The sequence below is a fragment of the Netta rufina genome, assembly GCF_964035555.1.
Source record: "Netta rufina genome assembly, chromosome: Z".
Taxonomy (NCBI): domain Eukaryota; kingdom Metazoa; phylum Chordata; class Aves; order Anseriformes; family Anatidae; genus Netta; species Netta rufina.
This window is the reverse complement of record NC_140126.1, coordinates 7,994,019-8,012,050: the sequence shown is the minus strand read 5'-3', so window position 1 is coordinate 8,012,050 and position 18,032 is coordinate 7,994,019. Positions and strand designations below refer to the sequence as shown.

General features: G+C 42.0%; 1 protein-coding gene across 2 annotated transcripts in view; it reads left to right on the top strand.

Annotated features, from left to right (window-relative positions):
* The window catches only part of NPR3 (natriuretic peptide receptor 3), a gene marked incomplete at both ends in the record, with an annotated part of 39,028 nt that overhangs the window by 6,736 nt on the left and 14,260 nt on the right, over positions 1 to 18,032 (top strand). For both annotated transcript variants that reach the window (XM_084304770.1, XM_084304769.1), the window contains one exon: positions 3,601 to 3,767. In XM_084304770.1, coding sequence (XP_084160896.1) covers positions 3,601 to 3,767 — 167 coding nt within the window. The remainder of the gene's footprint in view (positions 1 to 3,600; positions 3,768 to 18,032) is intronic.

The following is an 18,032-nucleotide window of genomic DNA, read 5'->3' as shown; positions in this document are numbered from 1 at the left end:
AGTTTTACAGACTGAAGCTGGGAGAAACCCTGCCTGGGAACTAGGTTTAGCTGAAGTTGCCAAAGTAGATTTTGAATGGAGCAGCCTCTTTTGCAGGTGCATAAAAAATAGTTCCCCCCACAGCAGGCTGCCTTAACTAACCCAGTACAATAACAAATTATTTTCGAATTGGAAACCAAGTGGGAGTTGAGAAAGAAGGAAAATTTTTCTTTCAAGCCTCAAAAAGCTGATGAACAGAAACGACTGAATTCACAAAAGGATGATGTATTTTGTTTAATGAATCAGTTAATTGCAAGTTAAATTCTTTTACATAAACTGTTATCCATCTACCGCCTCTGAGATTATTTTACAATAAACAGTGCTGTTTGTTGAAAAGCTCTATAATGAGCACATGTAACTGTTTAAATTCAAAGATACAGATAGGTACAGAAGTAAAGATACTCATACATGTGTCTAAGTTAGCTGAAGAAGTGCCAAGTTCTTCCAGCTAATAAGGAAATTACTTAAATAACTGAAAGATAAAACTGCAGAGCACAATCAAAGCCAATGGCTCAAATCAAGGTTTTCTGTTTGCTGATTGAAATTCAGTGTGACTTCATCCCCGGTAGCATAAGTGAAGCCATTTGGCATTGCAGCCCTAATCGGGACCATGCAAAAAGCTGAATCCATATCAGCAGTCACATAACTCTGAAGTTTCAGCCCATCCATAGACCATGGGAGCTTTGCAGACATGATTTTACTTGTGCCTAGAAACCACTGATCAAATAACCCCTCTGGCTGCCGTTGGTGCTTTGTTACCACTGCACTGCTGCTGCATTTCATCTCACGAAGATGCATCAGAAGTGATTCATCTGGCCCCAAGTACAAGTCTGCTCATGAGCTGGGCACCCTTTGGAGTCACAAGAGAGAATTAGGCACCCCCAAACAGTGATTCACCTCATCCTTAGGTGTCTGAAATGGCCCAGGTGAATTATTCCTTAAAACTGATGGTTTCCTTGCCTTGGCTGAAGTGAGCAGGGTCGGCGGCTGGGCTGCAGAGAAGGGGAAACACAGGAGCTGGCTGGGACAGGTGATTCCTATAGTCCTCTTTGAGCAGGTGAAGCTCCTGTAAGACCAGGAGATAGGCTGCTGCATTTATGTGAAGCCTTTTGCATTTCAGAACAGTGCTTGCTAGGAGGCAGCATTTCAAGCCCCCAGATCAGCATCCTGCCCCCAGGGAACCCTGGCAGTGTGGCCAGTGCAGTTGCATGGGGGTCTCAGCATGATCCTGCTTTGATCGCAGGTAGCACAGCCTGCCTGTAGCTTTTCCAAGAGATAAACGACAACTGTCTGCCTCCTGTCTGTGTTGTTAGAAAGTGCAATTTCCTGAAGTTTATAAGTAGCAATTCTTTTAAAACAATTTTTCTGTTCTGTGGGTTTTTTTGTGGATGTTTCCCACGAGGATCAAAATGACTGTTAGAAACTGACTTCTGTGCAGGTGGTCATCACATGTGGAAAGCAAACATAAAAGAGAAATGCAGAGAAATTCCACCTAAATTCCTTGTTCACAGTGCTGGGAGATACAAGAATTAAAAGAGGCACAAAACCTAAAAGTGGCTGTGATAGACAAATTGGCACTTTCCCTTCAAGTTCAGATGACCGTATTGCAGTTTGTTGTTGCCCTCTGTTCCGAATATTTTTAATTTTTCAGAAGAGTAGACATATTAAATGCCAAGGCAGCAATAATTGCAGAAAAGTGCTGTGGCAAGACTACATCCCACAAAATAATCCATGAAGGAATTTAAATATGGAAATTATTCTAGGAACTCTGTTATGCAAGTGTAGCTTCCCTGTTCCCTGTCAGTATTTTTAAAAATAAATATGTATAATGTCTAGGACAGAAACTCACTCAAATTCCACCAGCACTATCTTTTTTTTTTTTTTGTAATCCCACTCTTCTTAGCCATCTGCTCCTGTAAATGTAAGACATAGCAAACTCCTCCATGTAACAATCGCTGCAGTACATCTTAATTGCTGTACCTCTGAAAAGCAGGTATGCAGCTGGGCTGAGGCTTTTCAGCTTCAAGACTCAGTAGAGCTTTTCTGTATCTTCCCAAATTTTTAAATTTATTTATTTATTTATTTATTTATTTTTTCTCTAAAAAGGACAGAGTGCAGACATGGAACAATAGCAGACATTGCTACCTCTGAGGGCAAAATCATGCTGCACGATGCTACTTGCTGTCTGGTGTTTCCACCAAGCCTGATGAATGGATTCCTGGTATAACTGATTTTAACCAGCTAAACTTTGGGTTTGGAAAGAAATCGCTAAACCAAGGCAGACCAATCTAGACCTTCCTGTGGCTCCTTCCTTGTGTTGAGGGTACCGGAGCTGATATCAACAAGAGGAAAGACTTGCTCTTCTGAGAAGTACAGGTCCTTCAATGCTTCCTCTGTACTCCAGTGCAGCCTGTAGTGCTGTGCAAGCAGCACTGAGAGTTTGGTGCCTGAACTCTGTTGCCATTAGTATCTTTGCTTCCAAAGCAGTCACTTTTCTTGGTCCAAACAGCACCGTGGTTCTCTAACCATATGACATATCCACTGTCATTTCAGGGTCCTGTGTGCCCTCCGGTCACACTTGGGAGCTTGGTATTAGTTTTTGTCATGGCTCATTTAGCCATGGCAGGGAGTTCCTTGCTGTTCCAAAAATAAAATGACTATCTAGCTTTTAATTATTTGTTGGTATTTAAAAGCACATTGCTTAGGGCTATTGTCGTTCTCTGTAGGTCTCTCTTATTTATTGTTTATGGAAAATAGCACAAAATCTGATCTAGGGTAACCTTTCCGCTGATGTCCTGAAGGTTTGGATCAGGATCTCAGGACCTGCTAGCGTCAGTGCCTGTTAGGCAGAAGGATTTCTCTGTTAACTAACAGCCTGTCAGCCGTCCTGCTTCTTAAATTCTGATTACTTTACTGGTGGTCTGAGTTAAATCATGCCCCTTCTGTGACACAAACCATGTAAATACAGCATAGGTGCAGAATCCCATTTATTTGTAAGTGTTTCTTTTCCATTAAGAGCAGGGCTGGTCTGGCAGCCACTGCACACATGGTTTTCTCCTCGACCGCAGTGGGAGAGCTGTGGGAGAAGTAGCTACACCATCTGCCTCCCATTCAGGGTGATGATCATACTATTGACTTTACTGGTTCCTTTCTGACTGCCCAGGACTGAAGAGTGCTGCCAATGGGATGATATGAAATAAAAACTCTGTGGTCAGATCCTCCCTCACTTGTTGTAACTTAAATATCTGTGTGTTCAGGATCTGGCTTGTTTTTTTGCTCTGAGATGTCTTCTCATGCTTAGACTTCAGCCCACCCTTTAAAAATAAGCAAGCACAGCATGGGAGTAAAGTTGTCTTTCTGTTTGCACATTTACTTCCCACCAGCTGTTCCTCACTGCCTGGTTTCCATCTCTTTCTGGAGCAGGTTCTGTTCTCCCTCATACTGTGCCATCTCCTCACAGTGCAGGAGAGGGGACTTTTAGGTTGAAAAAGGAAGGTGGTGCTGTAGTGGCACCTAATTTGGAGTTTGGAATAAGCTTTTTTTTTTTTTTTTTTCACTTAGGAAATGGCTCTTGGAGGAGAGGAGACAAACATGACCTTGAAGCAAAGAAGGCATACTCATACCTCCAAACCATCACTCTGCTGAGGACCGTGAAGCCTGAGTTTGAGAAATTTTCCCTGGAGGTGAAAAGTTCTGTTCAGAAGCAAGGTCTGCATGAGGATGATTATGTAAGTATTTAACAACAGGCTTCAGGTATTAGCATCTTTTTAAAAAACACTCTCCTAATTAAAGCAAAAGTGAGCCCTCCTCAGGACAGAAACACCCGGGTTCAGCTGTAAAAACCCACTCTTGTCTATACAATCTATTTTTTCCTTTTTTTTTTTTGAGGGGGGAGTTGGGGGGGGAAAGCAAATAGGAGGTACAAGAGGTATGTTTAGGTCTGTGCACCATCATCCATGGCCACTTGTCCTGTGTTTATCCCAAGTACTTCCCTGACTGTCAGCCCTTCCCTACGATAGGGAGTAAGCCTTCCAAATACACTAGGAAAGAGAAGGTGCTTGAAGAGAGTTTGATCCATTTTAGCCATAGGATATGAGGGCTGTAATACAAATAGTTCCATAGGAATGATGACTGTCAGGGGAAGAACTTAAATCTCTCGCAGTCAAGAGCATGAGACAAAACTTTCCTTTTTGCCTACAAAGAGAGGAATACTGAACCAATGAAGACAGAAGAAATTTTGGCTTCATAGACTAAGGCAGTATATTATGTTGTTTTTCAAGCAAATTCAGGTGTTGCAGTGAAATAGACCATGAAATAAGATGCTCCAGCAAGGCTAAATTGGCTTGAAAGACATCACCTTAGCTGAAGGGAAAAAATAAAAAAGAAAAGTGAGTCATTCAGAGCATCTCCTTTAATTTCCTAAAGAAAGATTTGGGGAAATTTATGCCCTAAACTCAAGAAAACAACCCATACCTCTCATTTGATTGCTCCCACTTAGGCACTTACCTCAGCTCTTTACTTTAAGCTTTGTCTCCACCACATGGAGGTATCATCTTCTAGTTCAAAGCAAAAACATGGCTATATTTTATTTAAATATTCTAATTAGAGTGTAATGCTGAGTCATGTTGGTGGCTTGTATTTTTATTCTGGAGCTTTCAGAGTGTAGGAAAATAGTCTTGTTGACATTCTTTGCCTTGAGTTGAAAGAGAAACTCCAACTGGCACAGTCAAGGTGCTGCTCTCTGAAGAACCTGCTAAATGAGTTTTGAACAAGGCATGGGACTAATTTGTGTTGTTCTACCCTTTCCCTCTATGTGCCCTTTTGCCGATACCACTTAACAAGACATGTACCTTGAAAAACTACTGCCTTTTCTTGGTTCTTGGTTGGGGAGAAGTGCAAATGTGACTAGCAAAGATCCAGTCACCCCCAGAGAGTTTCAGTCTTAGGGTTTTGAGGGATTTTTAGTCCAGGCAATGTGACGTTTTCACAGATGAGAGAAGTCTTAACCTGTGGAGAGTTCAGGATGCTTTCTGCCCAGCTCCTGGGTGTTGGTCTGTGTTTGGGAGGACAGTGTAGACCAGGGAGTGGGGAAGCTTTGCTGTTCTTAAGCATGGAGACCCACTGCAAACCATACACCAGTTTAGCATAGGTAAGGACACTGGACAAATATAAACACTGTTATGGTCAAGCAGAAGTACATCCATGAGAAAGTAAATCCCCCAGTGCCACTGGGTGGAGATTTTTCAGGTGTTTTTTTTTGTTTGTTTGTTTGTTTGTTTGTTTTTTGAGGATACTTCTTGAATGCCCATGTACTTGCTGCCAGAAGTCCTTTTTCCTCAGTTCATGGTTGCTTTTGCAATCAGATGACTGTGCTGGTGGTACTCTTGGCTGTCCCAGGGCAGCTGCCGGGGAGCCTGGCTCCCTACTGCCTCATTCTCAGCCTTTTTCTGTCTGGCTCTGTGGGCTGCCTGCCCGTATATCCTCTTCCCACCTGGAATCCAGAGCCTTTGCATTGTTCCAAGCACTCCAGTGCTCTTCACCCTTTGCCAGGGCCAGGCAGTGGCATGGGGCTACTGCCACTGACTCTTATGCTTTTCTTCCTGCTCTTCCCATCCCACCTGGCTTTCTGTACACATTCCAACCCATTCTCACTGGGGCAAAAGGAGGACTCATGATCTATATGCAGTTTCTTCTTGTCTGAAATAGCAGTTCTTGACTTGCCAGAAGCTCACAGGGTAGGCTGTAGGTATCTGGGGCCCCTATGTAGGAGCTTCATATCTTGGCTAGAAGGAAAAGAGGTTTGGTTTCAAGCACAGAATGTCCTGATATTACATGGATACTTAATGTGTATAGATCTCAGCAGATCCTCCCATACTTGCTTTTTTTAGAGCTTCGTAACATAGAGGGAAAATAAAACTTGTTTAAGAGGGCTAGACTTGGGCTGGGTGTAGTGAAAACATTAGGTGTGATACTTCATTAACAGTATGTGAATTTTATCAGACTTCAGATGCAAAAGCATTTATGATGAATTTTGCATTTCCCCAGTATGGTCAGTGAGAAGGAGATGGTTCTTATTCCCTTAACTGATTGTCTTACTGCCATGTTGAGAAGACAAACATTTCGGTGAAGTCTTCACGCTTAAGAAAAAAACTGATGGGGGGAAATAAAAAAGCCAAACTGAGGACTAGTTCCTTCCTCTCTGAAAGATATGTGAATAGTGGACACCTTGTTAACAGTACTTGTTCTGGCAGCATGGGAGGAAAGTGGTAATATTAGCCTCAAAGCATGCTGTCCAGGGCTGTTTTCTCTAAGGGAAACTCACTGGGGAGAGGTCATTCAGCTGAGTGGGCTGGGAAGTGACAGAGACAGATTTTCTCTGCTGGATTCTGCTCCTAAAAACAAAACCTATGGGGAAAGACAGTCTGTGGTACAGTCTATCTCAAGTCCTATCAGCGGGTGTTGAAATATAATCCTCATCCTTTTCTGCAAGCTGTATCCCAAGAGGACAAATTCAGACAAATCTGGATTTGAAGCATTTAGCATTTCTGCTTCTCTGTGTGGATTTTTGCAGTGTTATGGGAAAATGGGGCCCTGGATCTATGGCCTAAATTATCTCACAGTGACCCTAGCTCAAACAAGAGTAGTTAGCACTGCCATTTTGTCCTGGCCTCTTGCCAGCATTAATCCTAAAGGCATTATTATCTACCAAAAAAGAATATCATAAAAATGGAAAATAACCAGATGACAGAAAGAAAGATAAGGGAGACAGAAAGGGCAAAGTCCTGAAACAGCAGCTGTCAAATTGCTGGACTGGAGAACACATGTGGCCCTTGGAGGACTATCAGGTCAAAGACTGCTGGTCATCCTCATCTCCAGCTGTGAAATCACACAGGAAGAAGTGGGAAAAAAAAAAAAAGTCAGGAAATGTATTCTGGATACATCTTTCCTGTGTCAGAAATTGCTGTAATTTTTTGCAGGGATGTTACACTGTGACGATGAGGAAGGTAGAATAACGTGTACCTTGTGAGTGAGGAGGAAAGTGTGGAAAAAGCAATTTCTCTAACTTGCCAAGAAATCTCTGTTGTGAAGTAAAAAGCTTCATTAAACCTTGTAGCTAAACAGCAGTAAAATTTAAGAGATGCAGAGAGTGTCTGGGCAGGCATCTTACTTGTATTTAGGTAGGCAGTAATTGCAGAGGAGGGGACTAAAAACGTTGATGTTCACTGTCTGCAACATCCCATTGCATGATTTTTTTCAACAATCATCATGTTGTTCTTTAGAAAGCCTGACCATTTTATTTACTTCTTGGAGTCTGTCTTCTCTGATAAAATAGCTAAAGGTAGATATTTTTTTCCAAAAATCAATTCGGATTTGGGGTTCTGGCATAGGGACAAAAGGCTTTAACGTCGTTACACGAACTGTAACATTTGTTCACTTCTCTAATGCTAACATGTTGCCAAGGTATTAACAGCAGCGTATCTTGGTCTTTATAATGCAATTGAGACCCTTGGTTTAGTAGCAAAATATGGGACAAATTCCACATGCAGACCTATAACCTAGGTCAGGCAGCAATGGTAATTGCATGCTTTTACTCGACAGAGGAATTTGAAACTGTCTCTGAATTGGTGTGTGTGTAACTCCCAACAGATGCTCTAGTTAAAAATGTTTATGAATAAATAGCGTTTCAGTTAAAGTATATGCATAAGCCATTTTTATTAAATAATGCTGAACACTTAATGAATTGGTGGTAGGCTGCAGTTTGGAAGTTCTTAATGCACCTTCTGTTCTTGGCTCAGGCCTAGGATTCAATAAATGCTTTTTTTTATGTCTAACCCAGTATTCTGAGCTGGGATGATTTTACAGCCGGGGATATTTGCTCTTCTGAGGTTACAGACCACCCATGGCTTGTTTTTTCTTCTCATTTAAAAACTGAAAGTGCAACTAATTAAATATTTCTGCTGTGTTACCTACATGACAGCATTGTTCACTAGGTAAATGCGTGGGTTTTATCCTAGCCACAGTCCTTTTTGCAACACTGAAAATAGGCTGCAGAAGGGAACTAGAGCCCAGTTTGCCTGTAAAGTTATCTCAGTGAAAGAATGAGCAGAGAGTCAGAACTACACAGATTAATTAGATGAGCGAGATGCTACTACTTATTAGAAAGGGCAAGTCTGTTATTTTTAATGTTTTCAGCCTTCTGAAATGAGAAATGGTCAGCATCAGAGCAACTGTTCAAGCGCCAACAGCTCACTACAAAAGCTATGTGGGAGGTAGCTGTGCTCATAAAGTTTATCATCTCATCCATTACATCTGTGCCAGACTCTTCCCCGTGTGTATTCCTTACGTCAGCCTTTTAATTAGGATTGTACACCAGCTAAGATAAGGGTTGGGAGAAGCAAGCAATTCAGTCATGGCACTGAGAGAGATGGTAAAAATGTAACGTATTCAACAGTGTATGTCCCACTTGTATTTTTCAGGCATAGCCAGGCAAGATTAATGACAGGCAAGCTTTTGTGTCTATTCTGACTACACCAGAATGGGGAGAGAGTTTGGGGGAGATTTTTTTAAACTCTGCCAGGGAATAATTTGTTCAAATGAATAGACCTATTCAGCTGCTGGAGTGCTTTGCTAATTGTGTTCAAAAGAATAAAAGCAAACCACAAGCTGCTTTCAGCAGCCGGAAAAAAACGGGTTCACATGCCAGCTTATTAACAAGATGAATTCTATTAGTAAAACATATTTAGGATTTTTGAGACCAGCTCATCACCCCATGGAAATAATGAAATGTTTTCCAATTTCCATAAGAGCAATGTTGATCTCTGGGCTGCTAATTTTTGTGAACATAGCAGATACATTTTTGGACGAAGTTAATGCTTTCTCAGTGATACGAAAGGCAAGTGTCTACCATGTTGGGGTCTTGGGCAAAACTGCAGCATAATAGCATGTTATTTGCAGTTAACAGATGTCATAAAAGACAGGAAAAGAAAGAAATTATTCTTCTCTTCCAGTGGCTTTTTGTTTAGTTTTTCTAGCCTGTCTAAGCAGATTTTTGAAACTGTTTTAACCGTGAACAAGATAATATAAAACCGTAGGTATATCTGAAAATAGTAACATCTGAACTCTTTGGGAATGTAAAAGTTTAGAATTGATCTTCGTATATGATGTTGTATATTTTCCATAGCCCCATGTTTTTACTTGGTTTCACAGACATTCACATTCCACTTTACTAAACAGACACACAGACATTTATGGGCAAGGCACTCTTCCTTTGAAGTACTTGCTAGAAATACACCTTATTTTCCAACATTAAAGTGTGAAAAATGACAGAATCACTGAATCAATGTCTTCCAGTAAAGTTTTTATAAACTGTTTTTGTCTGAGGCCTCTGCTTGCTATTTGCATTGCCAAAGATCCAAAAGCTAGTATGTCCCATTGAGGTCTTGTTTTTATTTAAATTCACAGGAATTTTGTTACTGATATTAAATGGTCCTCAGGTTTGGCTCTGTTTGAATGAAAGCAGAAGAATGTGCATCTCATTTTGTGCAAAATGACACTTTAAAAGTGAAAGACCTCTGCTAACTTTTAGCTGATATCTTCTTCTACCAGACCTGTTCCCTGAGTAGCTTGTGAAAATAACATTCAGTTGAAAGCTTCCTTTTTAAATGTAGAAAAAAATCCTGACATAAGTTGAGCATAAAGTGGAAGTTTGAGTATGCCTGTCCCGTGTCAGGATGCTGTTGGTAGCAAGCAACAGTACAAAAGCTCTGGATGCACAGCTGGTTGCTGTTTTCTTGTGGGAGCTACCTGCATTGCTAGCCTCAAGCCACAGTAAAACGTATGGGGTTAAGATTTCAGTGCTTGGTTTTCTTTAGCGACCCTAAGGAAAAGGCAATTCTCCAGTGCCAGAGTTGTGTGTTCCTGGTTTAAGGGCTATGGGGCAGAAGAGATGCTGCCTCCCCAAAGGCAGATCCCACACTGAGGTCATTCAGGAAAGATTTCTTGTCTTCATTCAAGCTCTTGATGTTGTGAAAGCTAGCCCAAATGACAGCAGGGGAGGTCTGACTTTGTGACATTCAGGTATCAGCCTTCCCAAAAGATTCACTTAGGTGGAAATCAGTAATACCACAAGCTTGTGAGCTCTTGCTACACTGGCAGACTCGTGGCTGAGAACTGGGAGCGTGCAGAACTGGAAGGCAGCACTGAGACCCACTCTGCAGAGCTGCACATCTTTTCACCAGAGAGGAGGACGTGCCAGCCCCCGTGTGTGAGTGGAGTTGCCCACAGGCAGGCAGTGGAGTTCAGATATGCTCTGCGTGCGTATAAAAGAAGTGCAGCATACAGCTCTGCCAGCTCAGATTTTTTTTTTCTTTTTTTTTTTTTTTCCAGTGGATATTTAGCAATTCCTCTAATGTGGAGGGGTTAGTATAGTCAGGTTGTGAGGATGGGCTGTGTGAATAAAGGCAGCGGTGTTCCTGTGTGTAGAAGGAGCCATAGGAATCCACTGGAGGATACTCCCAGCTTTCCTCCTCTCTAGAAGATTTTTTTTTTTTTTTGTCAGGAAAAGAAGCCCAAGACAAAATCAAAAGGTTTAGTCCATTCCAAGAAGAACTAATATATCAAGGCAGAATGAAAAGACAAGGACTGTCTATGTCCTAGAGCAGATGAATAAGAGGGGCATGAGAAAGGGGCGCAGGACAATGGGAGGAGGGTAGGTGAGGAGCTCTGGGTAGCCTTCGCTCAGGCTTTGGGAACAAGGCGACATTCAGTAGGCGGGAGGACATTTACATTTGGTGGGACATGTTTTCACAATGCATCCAGTTAGCCCACCAGACTGCAGACCACAGGATACCTTCAGAAAGCCAAATCTAGCAGTATCTCAGGGACTGGGCAGTTAATAGGGAAACAAGAAGCTAAAAGAGAATTCTAAGTCTTCTGGAAGGGCCATAAATCTTCAAATATTCAAACTTTAACTACCGTGCTGCTGGTGGTGGGTGGTGGGACATGTTCCAGGTGTGTAACAGAAACATTACTGCCTGCTGACAGGTACACGTACATGTCTTTGGGGACAGACGTTGTACCTCTCTGTCCTGTGATAGTGCGTTCCCTGCAGATAGGCCGGTGAAGGGATGGTTAATCAGCCAGCTGAACACTTTTCATCAGATATCCGCTATTTGAAAGAAAATAACAAAGGCAAGTCATCTATTTTTAAAATATTTGGAATGGAAATGTGATTAATAGCTGCCTGAGGGTTTGCATTAGTTCCGTGCCACTAAGGTTTACAAGTCAGTATGCCCATTTACCTCAGTATTAAACAAAAGGATCATTTGTCATGGCAACCTCAGCTTCAGGTGGGCTCCTCTGGCAAATGATTTACTTCTCACACAGGGGTACCCCAGGTACTCACAGGTCACCCAGCTCCTGGCTTTCAGCTCCTGGGAACTCATGCCCTGGGATGCTCTGCTGGCCAGGCAGGGGAAAGGGAGGAGATCAGGCTGCCTCAAAGGAAGTCTTCAGTCATAAATTTCTCTCATGCTAGCACTGCAGTTGTAGCCCCAGAGCTTTTAGATGGAAGGGGCAGGGGATTTGAAAGGTCTGGCTGCCTGTGGGTTGGACTTTTTTTTTTTTTTTTTTTTTTTTGTAAAAACTTGACCATGTCTGCATATAGCAGGGAGCTTGTTACCTGCCTGGGCGAGAGTAATGGGGTCATCTACACCCATCCTCCTCCACATTCCCTGCTGGCAGGGGTAAGAAGCTGTGCTGGTGCTTATGAATCCTGTTCCTGTGTACCTAGTTTTTGCCCAGTACTGAATAAGGAGCTTAGATGCCTAATTCCACCTCCAAGGGTACTTTTGAACTAAGCACTACTTTTGGCTGTGCCTAAATGGTCCATGTTTATCCAGCCCTTAAGACTGTTTTTAAAGCAAATGCTGTGCTGGATAGCCTTTGCTAACCTGCTGCAAAGCAGAAATGCCATTGTTCTTCCGTAGCTCTGTGAGCAAATGCTTGTGATAACCTTGTGATGCTTTTTATTGGTCAAAGGTTTCACCAGCCCACCCTTATAGGTACCTATTCACAAGCTAAAACATAGCACAGGTAAATACAGTTTGAACACGCGAGTTTTCACAGCAGTGATTTAGTGATTTTTGCCTTAGTTTTTGCATGAGAACCGATGTGATCTTGGGAGTTTGTTGCATAGAAAATAAAATATTTCCATGATTTTTTTTTGTGGTTTGGTGATAAAGTTAGAAATCCAGAACCCAAAACAATTGCACAAAGATAAACATTTAACAAAAAATGTCCTTCCTGTTTGTCCTAGCCCTGCATATATTTAAACCAGTTAGCTTATTTTAGCAAGTGGAACTGATTTTTTCGGATGAGTGACTCTGTCATCCTGAAAACTGAAATATGTTCCTACTTGAAAAACAAGCTTACTTGCTGACATTTAAAACTTTATATCTAATGAAAGTACCAGTGTGGTTTTTTGGTTACTAGATGTTCATCTGCAATTAAAATGTCCCAACTGTTGCATAAAATGCGAACTTAAAACGTAAGCATTCATTCCAACTATAGAACAGGTTATCATCAGACTGCCAATGGGGGCCTTAAAGTCTGTTTAAAACAAGCATGTTTTAATTTCTGTGTGTTCAGCTGAAAAGAATAACTTAATCTCTCTCCTGTTTTGCCTCTGTGACTAGAAGTACAACTTCTGAAAATAGTTTTGTAACTCATCACATGAATGACTAAGTAGTTTGTTAGAAGGCAGGAAATCCTAAAAATGTCCGATGTTTGTTTTTAATTGACAGCGATACCTTTTATAGTAAAGGTCCCTTCAGTATGTAAGCAGAGGTAATACAATTCTTTGTGCTAGCGATCCTTCATGCTGGTTATTTACGTAGAGAGTTATGAATGTGGTGAGGTGCAGGAACACATTAATACATGCTCTTATTCTGCCTATTGCCTTGATTGGTGGCTTGGAGTCCTTCAAGCTAAATTAAATATGTGAATATTTTGTTTGTAAAGTACATGTAAGGGAAAAATTCCCCCCCATATTTATTCTCTAGGTAGTTCAATTCTGGTACAAAGCAGCACTGCTGCTTAGCTGTGGCAATTGCACTCCTTTGAGAGCAGCATTAAAACGCAATACAGAAGCCAAAACATGGAGGATTGAAGTGGTTGGTTCCAGCTTGCTGAAGAAATCAGTAAGCATGTTTGATAGAGCGAGGAATAGAGCCCGTACAGGCTTGCAGGGGGGAAATCTTGCTCCAGAGATGTTCCCCTTGCCTGGACCAGGGCAGTTCTCCCTCACTTCCCTGTGCTTTGGCTGTGCTGTTGGAGGTCTGTAGGGAGTCAGATGTCAGACGGTGGTGTCTGGTCCAAAGTTGGTGCAAATCAGCAACTGTGAGAGCCCCTTTACATGAGCTAATTGTGGGTAAGTCTCTAATCTGCTGAGGTGGAGACTCCAGTATCTGTGTTAAATGGAAGGAGCGGGTTTTGGTTATGTTTGGAAAGCTGCCTGTTGGCAGCAGGCACTAAGGGGTTTAGAGCTGTTTCCTAGATAATCATACAAGAGGGCTGAAAGCAATAAATAAGCAAACAACAGGCAGCTCTCACAAGCAGCATGGTGGTGGGGCTCCTCCATGCACTTGCTCATCGGCTGTGCTGCGTTGTGTCCAGGCCACTGTTTTACAGTGCGGCTCCCCTGCAGTCTAGCACTGAATAGGTCTCTCCTTCAATTCATGGCTGAAATAAAAAAGCATCTTGTGGCTGCCCTGGCTGGATGACAGTGAGTAAATCTACCAGTTTTTCAAGAATGGGGTATTAAAAAAAACAACAAGGAAGAGAGCATGAAGAATGGGGAGGAGGTACAAGACCAGCAGAGATGGTTTTGTGGTTTGTTTTCTTTCCCTAGCAAGAAAATAACCTTCACTGACAAAATCCCTGAACTCCATGAAATTAGCAGCTTTTTTAAGTAAATCCCAGACACTGGTTGTTAATTACATTTTTATTTATTTATTTATTTTTATTTCAGTAGATCTTTGAACAAAGGGCTAGCTTCTGGTCTGCATCTGGCTTTGAAGTGGGTGGGAGTTTGTCACTGTATTTGTTGCAGGCAGTATTTCAGTCCTACTGGAGTAGGCGTCCTCTTGTCTAGGTGGAACAAGGGTGACAATGGTTTACCACGCCAGGGGTGCACATCAGCTGGGGTACCAGTTGGGTCAGCTGCATGGTTGAAGAGTTCAGGCAGACAAATAAATGCATGACCTTATCCTGAAAGAGAAGGGCTTAGTTTTGGCAGGATGTCTTTGTGTCCAAATCATGCAGAGGGCACTGCCAGGAGAGGTCTCCTGACCGTGCACCTCCCCTTGCTGCCATCTTCTGGGAAGCTGCATGTGCTCCTGCAGAGCAAGGCATCACTGGTAAGCCCCATTGCAAAGGATCCCCTACAGCTGACAGCCTGCAGCATCTCCTGCTTGCTTCTCTCCTTTACATCACTGCTGCAGACAGCTGCCAAGGACGAAAATCTGTGGCACAGCAAGCCAGCCCCAGCTAGTAATCTGGGTGGGGAGGAACTGGGTGTTTGGAGAGATTTCTTGCCCTTTCTCCAGAGGCTAATCAAAGATGCAGTTGATGCAGGAAAGAGTAGAAGCAGGGATCTCTCTGTATATCTTGTCCCATGGGTGCTTGGAGACTCTTTCATGGTGGAGGTGGGCAGCAGATGTGCCGTGACTGCTGCTGTTTCTCAGGCGTAATCACCTCCCTGTTTTTCTACCTATACACCTTCTCTCTTGACTTACACTTTGATCTCAAACTCCTGTAGTTTGGAGGGCCCATACCATGTCATGTGCAGGGCCTCAGATGGAGGCTCACGTCTCCATCACCACTGCATTCAGTATCACCATTCTGCCAATAACTACCAGCGAGGAGATAGAGAAGAGCACGCAGTCTTGTTGGAAAAAGCCTTCCTAAGGTTAAAAGGAAGAGATGTCCCTTTCAGCTGCAGTGCTAATAATTTGTCACTGCTGTATTTTTAACCTTCAATTTTAAAACAGAGCGTAAGCCTCACTTCGCAGAATTCTGTAATAAAATCACATGCTCCCCTATATCACAAGCCTTGTATGGGTTTCCACATGTACACTGTCTCCCTGTGAAATATTAAATTGATGCTTCATTGGTAAATGCAACAGCATTTGAATAAATCTCTCTAGAATATGCACAATGATTTACTATTATGTGATGTCTCCTTATATGGGGGAACGCTCAACCCCTTTTTCTAAGAAGTGATGTGGGATTCAGCCCCAGATAACAAATGAGGCTTGGTATGGTTATTTGTCATTTGGAAAACCAAGTCCTGAACTCTGGTCTAATGTGTTCTTGAGCAGGTGCCAGCTTATGTATTTATGTATTTTCACAGAGTTGGGATCAGTGAATACATTGAGAGGCTGTCCTTGGTTACATCTGGATTGCCCAGAGTTTGGCGTGACGCCATATATTCTTTTCAGTTGTGAATTAAATATTGAGGAAATGGCCTTCTCTGGAGGAGGCATGTTAGTTCTGTTATTTTTCTCTTTCCCTTCCTGTTTCTTTGAACCACTAAGGTCCAGTTCCATTAGGGAACTGGTCTGGCTGCCCATGAGAACAGGCTGTATTTTTAGGATGCAGCTATTTAAACATACAGCTTTAATTAACTGTTTTACAGCTTTCTCCTCCCTTCCAGTTGCTGGGCTGGTTTCACAGTGATACTGTCTCAGTGGGAACAGGTCAGGTCACGCATCTGTAGGTACCAAGACATGCTGTTTTTGACAGCTGGCTGCGAGTGAATCCTGTGCCTTTGCATTTGTTTTGTACTTAGGAGTCCTTGAAATCCCAATCCAGATGCATGGGAGTAGTGGTTATCCATAGACAAGATTTAGGGACTCTTTTAGCTTCTGCTTCACAGATGCAGAAATCACATCTGCCATGCAATTATGGTATGATGGTAACATGCAGTATTGCAGTATGCTATCTCGTGGCAGGATTACTGCAAAGCTGGAACTGGTCAGAACATTACTGGTTTCAAATGCATTTGCCATATTTGCAGGTAATACTCAGACATAAGGATACTTTTCTGTCATCTTCAAATTCTCAGTCTACATCTCAGTTTCATCCAGAGTTTCTTGCTGAGTTTAATCAAACCAAAAATTTAACAGAAATGATTGCAACAATTGTATTTTAACTTTTTTATTCAAAACTAATAATTCTTAAAACCACATCAATTGTATCTTCCTATCACCTACTGTATGGAGATCATGAGCATCTTATTCTGGGTTTGTGCAGCTCAGAAGAAGAGTACAGCAGGAACTATACCTCAGGAACTGCTGAGGGCCCACTGGGTACCCCACAAACATAAAGGAGTGCTTGTAACAGTGACAACAGCAGCAGCAATGTATGAAAGGAAGCATATGACATCAGCAAATGGTATAAAAGATAGAAGTCCTTGTTCCAAAATAATTTGAAAAGTTTGTTGCTGGATAGTGAGTCATTCAACACAGGAAACCAAACGTATGTGCCCAGAAATGGATGTAAAAATGTTGACAGCGTGACCGTTTCTTGGAAAAGCTCATAAAGAAAGAACAGTAATTATAATTGCCTTGTTAAAGAAGGATTAAAAAGAGAGAACTGAGAGTTAAGTTACAATTGCTTGGAAGAAGACTATTGGGACATGTGAAAACAAAATGAGATGGTAGGAGAAAACCTACTGAAAATGTAACGTGTTGCTGTGCCACATAAATTCATGGTCAGGTGAAGCATATGAACCAACTTGGCATGAGATTGGTTTGAAATGCATCATGGCGTGTATATACATGTATACTGGAAATATAGTTTCTTTATTTGAAATTTGTTGCCATATTTTTACTGTCATACTGTAGTTTTGTAGCTTAATACAGCATTGCTAAACCTCATGAGCGCTCACTTGTAGTGTTCATAGTCCTGAGGTTAGATGAGCTTCAGGCGATTATAGCACCAGACTTCCAAACCTGATTGATTAAAGTTGCATCTCCATGGACTATCCTGAAAGAGAGTGAAATATGAGTTAATAGTTGGACTCGATGATCTTGGACGTCTTTTCCAACCTAAATGACTATATGATTCTATATTTTATTCTATCAGTAGACTTTGTATGCATTAGCTCACCGGAGCTTTAGCACAAAGTCTTAAATCCACATCAAGTATGTAAATTGGTGCAGTTTTTGCAAAAAGTTTAGGTACACCTCATACAACTCCACCAGAGTCCTCACTGCTTCTGCCTGGGACTGTGGTTTGACAACTTGAAAGACCCTGTGGGTGTACTGGGAAGTAGATTTAGTCACCAATTTGGGGGAATGTTAGCTGTTTGCTTTTGCAGTAGAGAGAGAGTAATGATGATCCTCCTCACCTTGCACTGAAGTGGTATGAATTGCCGTAATTGCTGTGATTCAGAGCTGGGCAGCTCCAGATGGAAGAGAATAACCTTACTTAACAGTCAGTGGGCAGGATATGGAAAATTATGGGTCCTGCATAGCTGTAGCTTGGCTGTCTTCCACGTCGGTAGTATTTTGCATTGCTGTGCATGCTGTTAACACCTTGGTATATATGAAAAGTGTGGTCACACTATAGCTGCTTGGGGAACCATAACTTTGAAGTGTGTAAAATTTATTCATTTGATTTTCATGGAGAGTTCCTTTTTTTCTGATGGAAGATGGTTAATTAGACTAGAAATGTAGCAAAATAAGAGGCAGTTGTATACTTATCTCATCCAGTTATGTAGTTCTCATATTGTACCTTGAATGGGGTGTGTAAGTAATTGGGAATATATCTTGACAGGGGGGTTCCACATGTTTGTACTGCAGCCTCCAAGGACGCTCCACAAACCTGGCAACCTCTTTACTGCCACTTTCATTGCTTAAGGAACCACAGTGGGGTGGCTGTGCTGTGCAAGAGAGGTTAGAGCCAGCAATATGGTAACAGATCTGATG